Source organism: Macaca mulatta, chromosome 16 (genome assembly GCF_049350105.2).
Source record: "Macaca mulatta isolate MMU2019108-1 chromosome 16, T2T-MMU8v2.0, whole genome shotgun sequence".
In the NCBI taxonomy this organism is placed as follows: domain Eukaryota; kingdom Metazoa; phylum Chordata; class Mammalia; order Primates; family Cercopithecidae; genus Macaca; species Macaca mulatta.
In genome coordinates this window covers 78813077-78830057 of record NC_133421.1, presented here as the reverse complement: position 1 = coordinate 78830057, position 16981 = coordinate 78813077, and the positions used below count along the sequence as shown (strand labels likewise).

The 16981-nt window shown below is 35.4% G+C and overlaps 1 protein-coding gene across 1 annotated transcript in view; it reads left to right on the top strand.

Annotated features, from left to right (window-relative positions):
- The window catches only part of ABCA10 (ATP binding cassette subfamily A member 10), a 79932-nt gene that overhangs the window by 48044 nt on the left and 14907 nt on the right, over positions 1-16981 (top strand). The window contains 5 exon segments of the mRNA XM_077972605.1: positions 3467-3574; positions 4206-4376; positions 4589-4702; positions 14148-14249; positions 15079-15165. Coding sequence (XP_077828731.1) covers positions 3467-3574; positions 4206-4376; positions 4589-4702; positions 14148-14249; positions 15079-15165 — 582 coding nt within the window.

Genomic DNA, 16981 nt, shown 5'->3' with positions numbered 1-16981 from the left:
ATGTTAGGAGGGCTTGTCAAGGAAGCAATTTGGATATTAAATTGTCTCCTGTGGATCCAGGGAAGCTGAGTTCTCTCTTAGTCCCTTATGAATAACTTTTAAAATATTCAAATGGAAATTATGTTTCTTTAGGAAAGTTAAGAATTTCAGTCTTTTTCTAGTTGTTGCATTTTTGCCAGAAACAGGTATTTTCTTTTGAAAGAAAACCATAATTATTCATTCTTTTACTCATGCATAGCCAAACAAAATAATCAATTATAGTAAGAATAGGGATTAGTATAGTATATTTTATTGCTCACCCACTGTGGAGGATAATTTATTTTTATTTTCAGTCATAATTTCCCTTTTACTCAGATTTAATAACCTCCTTTCTCAGGGACACCTCGAATCTTGGGGCTGATTTATATCCCAGCAGAAATCATAGACCGGAGGTGCTTCCACTTTAACATACACTAGTATCACCTGCTGGGCTTGTTAAAACAGATTCCTGGACACCATCCCCAGAGATTCTGATTTAGTGAGGTCTGAGAACTCGCATTTCCAGTGAGTACGCAGGTGACGTTGATGCTGCTGGTCTGGGACCACACTTAGAGAACCACTAGCATAGAAGAGTCACTAGCTCCACAATTCTGTGAGGCTCACGTTCCTCTCGATTTGGCTGTACATTGCCTCTGATTGCTGCAGGTGTTCTTCTAAAGCTGTCATGACTTCTTTTAATAACCTCATTTTCACACTATTTTAAAATTATGCCATTTTTATTTCTTATTATCCTTCTAGACTTTGAAATGTGTGCTTCACTAAGCTGTCATCTGTTCCTTAGCTACTTGTTAGTTCTTGCCTGATATTGCTTCCTGGTCTGTTTTCAATTCTAGTGCTTTCGTCCTTGCTTTCATCTTAAAAACGACTCTTCTTAGTTATTGAACACCTCCCATATAGCAAATGCTACATGTAGCAAATAAAAATATTATTTCACTATATACATACATATATATATATATATATATACATATATATATATATATTTTATTTTTGAGACAGAGTCTCACTCTGTCACCCAGGCTGGCATGCAGTGGCAAGATCTCGGCTCACTGAAACCTCTGCCTCCTGGGTTCAAGTGATTCTCCTGCCTCAGCTTCCCAAGTAGCTGGAATTACAGGCATGCACCACCACGCCCAGCTAATTTTTTTGTATTTTTAGTAGAGATGGGGTTTCACCACGTTGGCCAGGCTGGTCTCAAACTCCTGACCTCAGGTGATCCACCCACCTCACCCTCTCAAAGTGCTGGGATTACAGGTGTGAGACACTGCATCTGGCCTCACTATACATTATTTCATTTAGTCCTCACTAATGCCTCTGAAGTTGGTATACTTAAGTTGCAAATAGAAATATACTAAGGAATGTAATTGGACATTCACAAGTCAAGTTCTAATGTGGCATTGGAATCTGAATGATGAAGGATTCCAATGCCTATATTAGAACTCTGCCTAATAATGACTTTCATTGGTTAGCTCTGACCTTCTGTGTATCTGGACCCCCTGATCTTCCTATCATATATTAATATTCAAATGCCAGTCAAGGACCAACAGAAACTAACAAAAGTGTCTGGACCAGCATACAGGAAGAGGAGTAAGTGACAAAAGAAAAACTCATGTGAATTTCATAGAATAGTAGCATTAAATGGCAGATTGAAAGAAGTGTAAAAAAGAATTATGCATGTAAGAAGACAATTTTGTAGCTTAGGAAATTGAAACAGTAACAAAACTGATAGAAATGGGGAAGTGGAAGAGGAAAGTTTATTTGGAGGAGATGCTAGTATTAGTTTTTGACTTAGTATATTAGATAAAGCAGAGTATACCCAAATAGATACTTTATGTGGAATATTTTAAAAGCAAGGAACCCAGAGAAGTAGATGGAGATGATGCATACTTTGGGAATCATTAGGATGAAGTAGAGGATACGCAGAAGAGAGATGGGGGAGCAAAGAAAAGCAGAGATTTAGGGTAGCAAATTAAGCTGTACCCCCAAGTAGAGAGTACAGGATATAAAGGAGGAAAAATGTATCTATTTAGTTGGACCCAAACTGCTTGTACACTCTAAGTACAGTAGACCCCTTATCCATGATTTTGCTTTCTGTGGTTTCAGTTACCGTTGGTCAACCATGGTTGAAAAATATTAAATAGAAAATTCTAGAAATAAACAATTTATCAGTTTTAAATTGCACACGGTTCTGAGTTCTTGTCCCATTCTCAGAGAGGAAAACAGATATGTGCATCAACCAATGACATTGGCTCATTTGACATCAGGCAACAGGATCAACAAGATGGGAAATACCACTTCCCAGGGGTGATACTGGGAAGCAGGGATATGGAGTTTCTAGTGCTCCCCTTCCCTTACACTGATGATTGTGCATTTGTTTAGCCCCTGGTAATCTGGTTCTTCCCACGTCTTTACTAATACTCTTAGAACAACCTTTTCATTGCTGCTTTTTTGCACTTCCACCTGCACCTGCATTTATGACAAAAACTTATCTTTTCTGCACTCCTTTTCTTTAGTTTTTTTTCTTTTTTTTGGCATAATAATAATAAATTACAGCATCTGGAAAAAAACTTAAAGACCCCTCAATGCCTTGACAATTGTTTAATTTAAACAATTCTAGAAGTCAAATTGTTTAGGCAGGGAAGATTTGCTCTCTTCTAATTACATCTTGCACGTAGGTAGGCATAATGCCTAAACATAAGTCCAGCTTCACAACAGTTACTATTAGAGGCCAACTTGGAAATAGGGAACTGGAACAAATGACAACTTAACTCAGTGCTTCAGAGATGATAACTGTAGCTCCCTAAAGTATCAGATGCAAATGTAAAAGAGAAACTGCTCATGCCCTGTAAGTACAGTAGACCCCCTTCACAGTGATTTTGCTTTCTGATGTTTCATTTCCCTTTGGTCAACTGTAGTTCTAGAATATTAAACGGAAAATTCCAGAAATAAACAATTCATATGTTTTAAATTGCTTGCTGTTTTGAGTAGCACGATGAAATCTTGCCCTTCCTGCTTCACACCCAGGAAGTGAATCATCCCTTTGTTTGGTGTGTCCACACTGTATATGTTACCCATTAGTCACTTAGTAGCCATTTCAGTTATCAGATTAAAAAACCATAATATGTATAGGGTTTGGTACTATTGAGGTTTCAGACATTCACTTGGAGTCTCAGAATATATCCCCTGTGGAAACAGAAGACTACCGTATATACATATAAAATTGAGATTTTGAATTTCTTTTATATCATCCTGTTCCTGGGAATGGAACCTGCCACTAAGGTTAACAAAACATGTTTGCTTGTCTCTTTGCTTCTTAAATCAGTTGAATGCTTCCAGAGTTTTTCATTATTTCCCAGAAGCGTATCGTATAATGTTTGTATAATTTGTAACAATTGCAACAACTTACTGATGTGTTTTCATCTTTCAGGATGACATAGTGCTGGATCTTGGTTTTATAGATGGGTCCGTATTTTTGTTGTTGATCACAAACTGCATTTCTCCTTTTATCGGCATGAGCAGCATCAACGATTATAAAGTAAGAGAGAGAGGAAATTAGAGAGATTGAGATTGATTTTATCTGACTTTAGTAATTGGAATTTTATTGTTTTATACACACAGGGTTGTACTTTGGTTAATGTGTTTACACATACATTAAAATCTAATATCATTATAGATTGTAGTAAACACATGATTTCAAAGAGGTAGAAAGTTTACCATTTAGCACAATAAAATTGCCTCAGCTGTAAGGGAAACCATGCTAAATAAACTTCAGGGATGAAGATGTGGTACTTTTTGATCCATGCAGTTATTTCACAGTTCCAAAGGGAATTTAGATTTTTAACTATGGCATGAAATGTCAGACATACAATGTTTCCAATTATTTAACTATGCTTTAATAAACTGGACTTTAAAAATATATAGTGTAGTCATCTTCGTTAATCTGTACCAATGGGTAAATGAGCTTTAAAAATAGCTGAGACTTTCATGTTGAACCAATAACTACACATTTCCATTGGGGATGCTAGACACTTAGGAGGATGCTTTTTGTCACACAGACACTATATCACACTATATCTAAAATTTATTAAACATTTTTTTTTTTTACATAACCATAAAATCTTTTCAAACTAAGATCCCTTCCTCTATCCCTTCTATTTCTTTGTCAGAAAAAAGTTCAATCCCAGTTATGGATTTCAGGCCTCTGGCCTTCAGCATACTAGTGTGGACAGGCTCTGGTGGACATTCCATTATACTTCTTGATTCTCCTTTCAATACATTTAATTTACTACTTCATCTTTCTGGGATTCCAGCTTTCATGGGAACTCGTGTTTGTTTTGGTAAGTGATCACTTTTTCCCCAGGCCAATTATGATAGTAGAATCAAAATGAAAATTCATTTTCATGAATGTTTTCTCATTAGCAAAAGGCATGTAATATGCAAGAAAATAAGAACATTGCCTTAGACAGCTTTATGACATGATTCTCTCCTCTCCTCTTTCCCTCTATGACCTGCCATTTCTAATCTTGCCATTGATCCTTATTCTTTGCAGGTGGTATGCATAATTGGTTGTGCAGCTTCTCTTATATTCCTCACATACGTGCTTTCATTCATCTTTCGCAAGTGGAGAAAAAAAAATGGCTTTTGGTCTTTTGGCTTTTTTATTGTAAGTATATATACATACATGCACATTTATATTAAATTTTCTTAAAGTTTTTTAAAATGCAAATTTAAGTATAAATACTTTGCCTAGAAGAGAATGGTTTTTTGTTTTTCTTTTGTACTTTCATTATTGTTGTACCATGTTTATGGGTTCAGAATGTTTTGTTCATTTTATTTCCTTTATTTTCCATGTGTTCTTTGAGGTTTCTCTTTCAGAACTCTGTTTGTTTGGAAAGAGGTAAAATATTTGTAGAAACCATGGCATGTCACAGCTGAAAGACTAGATCATTTGGGACGGTTTCTTCATTTTACAGAGTGGGAAAAACTGAAAAGAATCAGACTTAAACCCAGGCTGCTCAACTCAGTGAGGTTTTTCTCTTAAATAATTCTCCTGACTTAAAAACAAACAAACAACAAGCATTATAGGTGACTATATAGACTAATAAAATAAATAAGAAACTGTTTTCTTAATAATTTACTTATTACTTCAGGCATATGCTACTGCATCTCCTTCCCTATCACTAGCTGATATCTTCTTGAGCAGTTACTTATAGCTTTTTGACCATTTCAAACTTTCCAATTTGTTAAGTACAATTCACTTAAAGAACTAAAAAAAAATCTAAAAGATTGGTCAATCCAAATCATAACTTTCTTAAGCAGTATAAAACTCTCTCCCCAGGCTCATCTTAGGCATGCCCTTAGTTTGGGGATCAGCGGTGAGAAAGCAAGGTCTACACTTTGACTCTGTTTTTTATTTTCTTCTGGATTTTTCCTTTCTCTTTCTGTGGACAGGGTGGAGGGATTAGGGTAAAGGGACCAAAGTTTAACTTCACTAGAGCTGTTACAGTTACATTGGTTGACCTTTGTGAGTAGTATCTAAAAGTTGGATTTAGTATAAACAGGAATATCACAAATACAACCAGTTGTAGAATTCAGCATGCCAGCAGAAATCCTAAAGGCTACTAAATTGCTTCTAAGCTTCCAAATCTCATCCCTGTGACAGCTAATCACATAATTCCTTGGGCCAGTTTTATCAGTGGCTGTCCTGCAATGGTCAAATGTCATAACCAAGAGTAATGTCTTCTAAACCATCGATATTAGTCATTGATCTTTACTTTTTTTCTCTTCTAATTCCATTATAAAGGTAGGCTTGTCAGTTTCACTTTTTAATTTAATCCAATTTTGCTTTGTATATTTTGAGACTATTTTGTTTGGTGCATTGAAGTCTGGAATTCTTATACACCAACCCTATTTATTCTTACAGTTTTTGGTCATAAAGTCAAATGTATCTCATATTAATATAGGTACACCAGATTTCTTTTGTTCAGTATTTGCTTGATAAATCTTTTTTGCCACGTGTGTTTACTTTTAACTTTCATTGTTGTTATGCTTTAATGCCTGTCTCTTGTAAAAGAAATATAGTTGGATTTTATTTGTTTTTTAATTCAGTCTGACAACCTGCTTTTAATTTAGTGAGTTTATTGTGATTTTTGATATTCTTGAAGTTACACTATTTTACTTTTTGCTTTGTGTGTGTGATTTCTCTTCTTTCTTCCCTTTTTTGTTTGATTTTTGATTTTGTTTGTTTGATTTGATTTTGTTTTTATTCCATATTTTTCTTTTTTCTGGTTTGAAAGTCAAAATCTATATTTTATTACTTTGTATTAATTTGCTAGGGCTGCCAAAATAAAGTACTACAGACTAGGAGGCTTAAGGAACAGAATTATTTTCTCACAATTCTAGAGGTCAGAACTCCAAGGTCAAGTTATCGGCAAGGTCGATTTCTTCTGAGGCCTCTCCCATTGGCTTATAGAGGGCCATCTTCTTCCAGTGTCTTCTCATGGTCTTCCCTTCAGATGTGTCCCTGTCCTAATCTCCCCTTCTTACAAGGACAATAGCCATGTTGGGTTAGGGACTCCTGCAATGGCATCCTTTAAACTTAATTACCCATTTAGAGACTATTTCTAAATATAGTCATGTTCTGAGCTACTGGGGGTTAAAATTTAAACATATATATTTTGGGGAGGCAAAACTCAGCCCATAACACCCCTGAAAATTTTTTTACATGGTAAACTTAACAAAGCCTAAAGTTAATAAATATCCTACTTCCAACACCGTATTTTGGGGATTTTATTATTAATAATTTCTTACCCTACTTACATGCTGTTGTCTAGTGTTTTGGTTTTCTTTTTTTAATCCCTCAAATAAGCATTTTTATTAACATTTTAAGAACTTAAAAAAGATTTGTGTACATTTTAAATCAATCCATTTGTTCACTAATCATAATAGGATTTTAGTCTTTTTCTCCTCCCTTTTGAGATCATATTTTTTTGTTTGTTTCCCAAAATGCATCATTTATATATTCTTTTAAGCAGGTCAGTTAGCTATAAACTCTCGTAGTTTAAAAAAAACTTTTTCACCCTCATTCTTAAAACATAATTTAGCTGCTTATGCATTTCTAGGTTGACAATCCTTTTCTCTTACCACTTTGAAAATTCACTCTTTTATTGCTTACATTTTAACTGTTCAGATGTCTGCTATCAGTCAGTTGCTATCCTTCACAGGGGCTCTCTCATTGACTAACCTTTGACTTTAGCTTTCATTACAATGTTTCTAGGTGTGATTTTCTATTTATCTTTATTTTTGTATAAATTCTGCTGCCTGGAATTCATTTCTGTCTTCAGTTTAGGAAAATTCTCAGCCAATACCACTTCAAATATTGCCTCTCTGACTTTAAGTCTCTACTGAGATAATATTAGCTTTTCATACTATTCTCTACATCTGGTAGCACTTCATTCAAATTTTCCATGTCCTTGTCCTTGCTGCCTTCTGGGGAAAGCTTCAGAAGTTTCTTTCAATTCACTTGTTTTAAATTCATCTGCATCTAAATTATCTTTACTCATTGACTACTTAAAATTTCCATTTTATTTTCCAAAACTCTTTTTGGTTCTCTTTAAAATATGCTTAGTTATTTCTCATAATCTTTTGTTACTTGCTATTATTTTATATTTCATATTTGATTTATTTCAACATTTCATTGAAAACAATATTTCTACTTGTTGACAATTCTAGTCTCAAAAGTCGTCTAGTGCTTATTGCCTTGTATGTTTGATAATTTTTTTTGTAAAGGAGAGGAGCTCATTCTTGGTTGACCTTAAAGTGTGGAACTCCCAAGACTCTATTAGAGATGTTTCGTCTTCAAAAGATTTTCAATTATTTTTGTGAGAAGTGCAGTATAGAATCCATCTAAGATTGTATAAGCCAACTTAGAGTTTCATGCTTCAATATGGGATTTACAAGGAGCTCCCATCAAGAGGGTTCATTTGAATCTCTTAAAGTTCTTTGCAGGGAATGACTTTAAAGAGAACCCAAATCATATCTTCCTAACCCATGGGCTGGTATGGGAACTTGTCCTCAGCCCAAGCAGATATTGTGTTGACTTAATGGCCCAAGTTGGGTTTCAGGCTTTGTTTTTGTCCTTAAAGAATTTCCTCACTTTTTCCCCCCCCGAAATTAGCAGTGTATTTAAGGGACAGTTGTTTCAATTTCCCCAAATTTAATTGTATAGTATGGATAAGACCCTTTAGGGTATCTGTTATACCATATCTCTACATACAGATGTCTAAAACTAACTTTGAGACTGCAGTTTTATAAAGCAGTGAATGTAGAATACAGTTTGTAACAGATGGAAGAATAAATATAGAATGCAGAAGCAGAAACAGGAAGTGTTTAATTACTCCTTACAAGGCATTGTTGTTGCTATCATTGCTTGCCAGAAGGAATGGTTAATGAAGACTTCTTTTTTTTTTTTTTTTTGGATGAGTAAAACAATATAGATGAGGTAATTAGTGTAGTAAGATGACAAAAAGGAATGGAATAAAGATGAAAGAAGCAAGATGGTCAAAGATACATTCTTCACTTGCATTGTTAGATTTAGAAAATCTAACTTAATTTTTTTTTTTTTTTTTGAAATGGAGTCTCACTCTGTTACCCAGGCTGGAGTGCAATGGGGTGATCTCGGTTCACTGCAACCTCCACCTCCCGGGTTCAAGCGATTCTCCTGCCTCAGCTTCCCGAGTAGCTGGGACTATAGGCATGTGCCACCACGCCCAGCTAATTTTTTTGTTTTTAGTAGAGATGGAGTTTTACCATCTTGGCCAAGCTGGTCTCGAACTCCTGACCTCAGATGATCTGTGCCTTGGCCTCCCGAAGAGTTAGAATTACAGGAGTGAGCCACCACGCCCGGCCAGAAAATCTAACTTAATTTTTACACAATACTGAAGATATATTGCCATATATTTTGTTAGAGCAATAACTTCAATAATTACAAATACTATGGCCTTTAAATCTTTGAGGAGATTCTGAAATATACACAATGTTTACAAAATAAGCTGATGAAACCCTGAACTTATTTCAGTTTATATTGTTTATTCCTTCAGAAATATGGAAGAAACACTGTTTATATGCCTTTTTGATATGTATCATATTTATATATCCACTTGTTCATACCATTATCTCACTGCTTTGCAGTGCTACCTTGGTTTATCAATCAAGACTATTCTGGCCTTTCTGGTTTCTTCCATTAATCTGTTTTTCTATTTATACATCAATACCATGCTGTCTTTATTATGGTAGCTTTATTTGAGAGAGCAAACCTTCCCACCTTGTTCATTTTGAAGTATCTCAGCTATTTTTGATGCTTTGCATTTTCATGCGCTTTTTAGAAACTGCTTGTCAAATTCCACAAGAAGTGATATTAATTGGGATTGCATTGAATCTATAAATTACTTTGAGGGAGAAATGATATCTTTACATAGTGAATCTTCCAGTTCACAAACATTGTCTGCTTCTCCATTTTAGGCTTTAAAAACATCTGTTTTGTATATATAAGTTCCTGGTATCCAACACATTATATATTGACTTGATGTATGGACAGTTGACTGATACAATAGCTCCTTAGGAAAGTATAGTGATTAAGAATTTTGGCTGTAGCGTCAGATAGCCCCAGGTTTTAATCCTTAATGGTCTGGCACTTAATAGCTATAAGAAATTGAACACATTATTTCAGTTCTTTTGAGTTTCAGTTATTTAAACATCAGAATATATGTATAATAACAGTAGTACTTTTAGTGTTTTAGGATTGAGATTTTAAAAGAGCATAAACTATTACAGTGCTGGTAAACTGCTCATTAAAATATTTGATAAATAGTAAATGTTCATGAGGAATTATTATCCTCTTCTGTATTAGTCTGTTTTCACACTGCTGATAAACATATACCTAAGACCAGGCAATTTACAAAGAGACTTAATGGAGAACTCACAGTTCTATGTGGCTGGGGAAGCCTCACAATCATGGCAGAAGGCAAGGAGGAGCAAGTCCATCTTACATGGATGGCAGTAGGCAAAGAGAGAGCTTGTGCAGGGCAACTCCTGTTTTGAAAACCATCAGATCTTGTTGGTCCCATCCACTATCATGAGAACAGCACAAGAAAGACCTGCCCTCATAACTCAGTCATCTCCCCCTGGGTCCCTCCCATAACACATGGGAATTATGGGAGCTACAAGATGAGATTTGGGTGGGGACACAGAGTCAAACCATGTCATCTTCCTTTTCTTCCTCCAAGTTTATTCCTGTAACTACAGTAACTATTTAACAAAATGTTTTGAATAAGCTGGGCTCTTAATATGCATATTTTTTGATTATTTGGTGAATAAAAACAGAAAAATAGAAATCCTCCTTATTCTTTGTCCTTCCCAATATTTATTCATTCATTCATATTGATTGTATCTTCCTATGTGCCAGATACTTTGCTTGGGATATAACCATGAACAAAGCAAATTTTCTGCAATCAGGGTACTTACATTCAATGGAATATAAAAGAGAATGATTCCTGTTCAAATAAAAATATATTTGACCCCTGAACAGTGTCGGAGTAAGAGGCACCAACCCCCTGCCCCATGCAATTGAAAATTCATGTGTAACTTTTGACTCTCTAAAACTTATAGCCTATTGTTGACTGAAATCTTACATAGTTGCTTAACATGTATTTTGTATATTTATTATATACTGTATTCTCACTATAAAGTAAGCTAGAGAAAAGAAAATATTATTAAGAAAGTCATAAGAAATATATATTTACTATTCATTAAGTAGAGATGGATTATCATTCTTGGTCTTCATTCTTGTTGTCTTCATTTTAAGTAGGCCAAGGAGGAAGAGAAGGTAGAGCAGGAGTTGGACTTGCTGTCTTAGGGATGTCAGTGAAGGAGGTGGAAGAGGTTGAAGGGGAGGTGGGAGAGACATACAGACACACCTGTTGTAACTTTACAGAAATATATTATAATTTCTGTCTTTTTGCTTTTTTATTTCTCCAAAAATATCTCCATATAGCTCCAATCCTTTTTATACTGCTTTAGTTTCAGTGCCTGTATCATAGAAGATTCCATGTCAGAAAATAAGTCAAAATGAGCCTTGAATAATCAGAATCCTTCGTTCAGATTGTCTAATTTTCAGATTGTCAGTTCTTTTTTCTGGCACTGCTTCTTCTACATCTTCTTTCTCATCATCTGGCAATGGAAACCCTCCTTTCCATCAAATTGTCTTCTGTTAATTTCTCTGGTGTGGTATCTATTAGTTATTGAATTTCTCCAAGATCCAGATCTTGAAACCCTTCACTCCCCACCCTATTTGCCCTATTTACAATCTCTTTTTTATTTCCTTGATTAGTTCTATTGTAAATCCTGTGAAGTCATGCACAACATCTGGACACAATTTTCTTCAGCAGCAATTTATTGTTTCAGGCTTGATGGCTTTCACAGCTCTTTCTATAACAATGGTGTCCTCAGTGGTGGAATCCTTCCAGACTTTCATGATGTTCTCTCTATTGGGGTTCTCTTCTATAGTTTTGACAATCCTTTCCTTACAGTACTGTGTGTAATGAGCCTTAAAAGTTCTTATGACCCCGATCTAGAGGTTGGATTAGAGATGCTGTGTTTGGGAGCAAGCAGACCACTTTGTTACTGTCAGTGTTGAACTCATGTTGTTCTGGGTTACCAAGGGTGCTGACCAATAGCAAAATAACTTTAAAAGGCAGTTCCTTATTAGCAAGGTACTTGCTGACTTTTGGGACAAAGCATCGATGGAACCAATACAGAAAAAGAGTTCTCATTGTCCAGACCTTCTTGTTGTATAACCAAAAGACTAACAGTTGGTGTTTATCTTTTCCCTTCAAGGCTTCAGTGTTAGCAGCTTTATAGATAATGGCAGTACTGATCATCAACCCAACTGCATTTGCACAAATAGCCTATCCTTTTCTATCTTAAATCCTGGTGCTTGATTCTCTTTTCTAATAATCACTGTCCTTTGTGGCATTTTTTCCCCCGAGAATAGGGTACTTCCATCTGTATTAAAAACGCATTCAGGCAAATATACTTACTCTTCAATGATTTTATTAATAGCAACTGGGAGCTTGTCTGCTGCCTCTCGATTGGCAGAAGCTGCTTTCTCTGTTATCTTGACATTTTTAAAGTTAAACCTCTTTCTAAAATTATCAAAGCATCCTTTGAGGGCATTACATTCTCCAGCTTTAAATCTTTAACCTTTACTTTAAGTTGTCATATAATGACTTCACTTTTTCTCAAATTGTATTAAAGCCTATAGGTATAAAAGTTGGATCATCAATAGGAGATAAAAAGGTATTTCAAAAAAAGTGCAAGGTTTTTGGGCCTGCTTGTGTGGCTACAGTGGCAGATGCATAAACATCCTTTTCTTATTTTTACAATGGTCCTTTCACTGGATTTATTTATTTTGAAATGCAGGCAGCTGCAACTGCAGACCCCAATCTATGGTACATATCAAACAATTCACCTTTTTTCTTGTAATGTCATGACTTTTTCTCTGCTTCTTGGGAGAACTTCCAGAATCACTAGTGGCAATTCCTATAGGTCCTATGATTTTTTTTTTTTGAGATGGAGTCTTGCTTTGTCACCCAGGCTGGAGTGCAGTGGCGCGATCTCCACTCACTGCAAGCTCCACTTCCCGGGTTCACACCATTCTCCTGCCTCAGCCTCCTGTGTAGCTGGGACTACAGGCACCCACCACCACGCCCGGCTCATTTTTTTAAAATGTATTTTTAGTAGAGACGGGGTTTCACCGTGTTAGCCAGGATGGTCTCGATCTCCTGACCTCGTGATCCGCCTGTCTCGGCCTCCCAAAGTGCTGGGATTACAGGCGTGAGCCACCGCGCCCGGCCTGGTCCTATGATATTATTCAAAGTTTATGGTATTGCACTAAACACAGTGAAAGATCTGCAAGAACCAGGAAAGGCCACTTTTTACTGTGATATGCCATTTGCTTGAGAGTAAGGAGATGATTAGACTCACACAGCATTTTAAGGGAATATTCACAACACTTGAGCTCATCACAGTAGCAACAGGAGGTGACTACAAAATTATTACAGTAGTACAGCGTGTTCTACAGTTAATTTTATGCAGTCACAATTTAATTCTGCATCTTTATGTTCATGTTTTTCTTGATTGCTAATGGCAACATGTGTGGTATGTAAGAGTTTCTCTGTGTGTTTTGCTACAGTTTAACTTTTAATAATAGATTCGTTTATAGGTTACAGTAGTAAATGACAAAATAGACTAATATCTACATATATTTTATGCATTCATGATATACTTAACTTTTCTTTAATTTTTTTCAATATGTCTAGACCATGTGGTTCATCTGTGAGGTTTTCAAATTGTCACAAATCTGCTCCCAAATTTCTAACATATTTATTGAAAAAAATCCACGTATAATAAACTAATGTTGTTCAACGCCAACTGTATATACTCTTCGGAATGTTGTGTGAATTTTGAATGGCAGAAGAACTGGAGCCAGGGAGCCATTTTAGGAAACTACGAACAGTCTGAGTGGGGATATGGGCTACCCTTTAAAGTGACATCCATATAATTTACCTCTGAGAATGTTCTAAACTGTTCAATATTCCTACCTCGGATATGAAGACTGATAATTCCTACATTTCTCTGACTGCTTAGATATGACGATAAACACCAACCTCAAAGTTTATTTTGCCTTTTAAGTTCCCAAGTCATATCATCAGTTAATTCTTCACTGTATCCTTATACTGAAAACATATTAAGATTTATTATAATAGACACAATAAATAATGTTATATCACCTTCTTTTATTGTTGTTGTTTATCCCTACTGGGTAGTGCAAAATCTTTATGACATTTATGTCAGAACTTATTGTAATCCTATGTTTTAGTTGCAGTGAAAGTTTGATACTTCCTAAAGAGGATATCCTAAGAATATTTCTATCTGTGAGGTGAAAGTTGAAAATGGCAGTATCTCCCAGGAAAACAGGTTATTCATAGGAAATATCTTAAGATATCAAATATAACTAAGAAAATTATAATACCTCTGGATTTTTTTTCTAGATCTTAATATGTGTATCCACAATTCTGGTATCAACTCAATATGAAACACCCAACTTAATTTTGTGCATGATTTTCATACCTTCCTTCACTTTGCTGGGATATGTTTTTGATCCAGGTAAGCAGTGATACCTACTGTGTCTCTGGTCTTGACCCTGTAGCCTATTAATAAAATCCTTACCCATTGTTGGAACAGGTGCATTTATAAAATTTTGAAGTTATTCAATGCTGATAAATTCTAAAAATAAGATTTTAAAGCTGTATAAAATTGAAAGCTGTCCAATTTGCTGAGATCACTACTCATACTAGCAGGAAGAGGGTCAATCCATGCAGAAATGCAGCAGGAAGCCCAACCATGGTTTATGAATTCCAGAGGAGATACTGAGACAAGACTAAAACTTTTTCCATTGCTATAAAACATGCTCTCTTGTGGTGAATCAATCTTGCCAGGGGATAGAAGTTTTTCATTTCAATGTTGATCAATGTCTAAAATCTTGTTGGGCTTATTGATTGCATACTGCTTAGCATCAATAAATTGCTTTTGGAGTGTATGACTTGCAAGTGAAGGAAGGAAAACATGATTCTATTAACCACTTCTGACGGAAACTAAAGACCACTGAGAATTTTGGGGAACTGTGGACAAATCTTGCCTAATTCATAGTTCTGTACTTTGTCACTCCCACTAAAAAGAAAGTTGGAAATCCCTGTTACATACAATTGGAAAATAAACAGTGTTGGAAGTCATAACTAAAGAAAGATGTCAGGTCATCAATAGACTTTAGCATCAGAAAACAACTCTTCTTATCTCAATTCATGGAATACCTACTGTTGTCCCATAGAACGTCAAGTACAATTACAACGTGGTTGTATTTAATGTGTAAGTTTTATATTTATAGAGAAACTTGCATTTAACTCTTGGTGTGTTTTTTTTCAGTTCTCCTTGATGTATATGAGAAACTTGGACAGTCTGGACAGTAGAATAAATGAAGTCAATAAAACCATTCTTTTAACAACCTTAATAGTAAGAAACATTTTCTGCCTAAATATATATATGTTGCATAAGATTCATAGCCTGTGAAATCTTATTCAAGGTATGCCAAATTTAAATGTCTTAAAATACCCACTCTTCCTATATTTTCCATTCCAATATAATGGTAGTAAAAACTAAAGATATTTTTAAAATAGAGTCACAGATAATATAATACATACTAGAACATTTAAAGGCTTGGTTGCTATTATTGTGATAGACATTGTTGATATGCATCCAAAGACAATTTGAGGCAGTATGTAAGAAATGCAGCATACGGTGTATGGCTCAAAATCAAGTAAATATGTATTAACAACTAATTTGAATAATGAGGAGGAAAGGAGAGAAATTAAATGAAATTTTATAGTGGGGAAAGATAATGAAACAAAATATAAATGTTATTTCTGTCTATTATGGTAAATGAGACAGAAGGAGGAAACATATTCTTGTTTGCACACCTCTTGTTTCCTCTTTAATAGCAGAACAGCAGTTTATCAAGGAAGAAACCTCTAAATTTGTTTTGATTCATAAATTTTTATACATTTTTATCTGGGTCTTTGTATAATGAATGTATATCTTTCCTGTTTTGTAAATACCTGCAGAGATGTCCCATATATAGTCATTTTAATTGACCATTGAATTCTAAAGGCATACAATTCTCCAACTGGGGAATATGTTCATTTAAGTATGCAACTCTGACACAGCAAACAAACCCTGGAACCTTCAAGACTTAATATGGATTTTTCAAATAAATTCTATTGTATATTTGGCTGCCCACCTCCATTTGGTGGCTGTGCTTTTTGAAACCCCTCAATCTTCAGGGTTGCCTCTGCAGTGGAAGAAAAGGTTAGAACATTAGACAAGATGGGACTCCAAAAACCTCATGGAAAAATGGAACTAAAAGTTGAAAATAAAAAAATATAAATTTTGGCCAGGCGCGGTGGCTCACGCCTGTAATCCCAGCAATTTGGGAAGCTGAGAAGGGTGGATCACCTGAGACCAGGAGTTCAAGACCAGCCTGGGCAATATGGTGAAACCCCATCTCTACTAAAAATACAAAAATTAGCTGGGTGTGGTGGCACGTGCCTGTAATTCCAGCTACTCGGGAGGCTGAGGCAGGAGAATCGCTTGAGCCCAGGAGGTGGAGGTTGCAGTGAGCTGAGATTATGCCATTGCACTCCAGCCTGGGCAAGAGAGAAAGACTCCGTCTCAAATACAGACATACATATACACACACATACATATATACACATACACATATATACATACATATATATAAATACATATATATGTATATATGTAATTTTTTCAACATAAACTCCATCAAAGTCAGGACACTTTTGTAAGCAATGATACCAATCATTTAGTCCATTCCTACAAAATTGAGGATCCTAGGAATTTAACCTTGTCATTGAAGTATTTTTTACATTACTAACTGAACAAAAATGGGTGCCATTTACATATATTTTAAGATTAGGAAACAAAAAGAATTCAGAAGGAGCCAAATCAGAACTGTAGGTGGATACCCCTCAATAATTTCCCAAAGGAACTCTCACAGAATTGCCCTTGTTTGATGAGAAATGAGCAGGAATGTTGCCATGATGGAGAAGGACCTTCTAGTAAAGATTTCCTGGATATTTGTCTAACTTTCTCAAAACACTCTCATAATAAGCAGATGTTATCATTCTTTGTCCCTCCAGAAAATCAACAAACAAAATGCCCTAAGCATCCAAAAAACTGTTGCCATGACCTTTGCTCTTGACTAATTCACTTTTGCTTTAACTGGACTCACTTCCACCTTTTGGTAGCC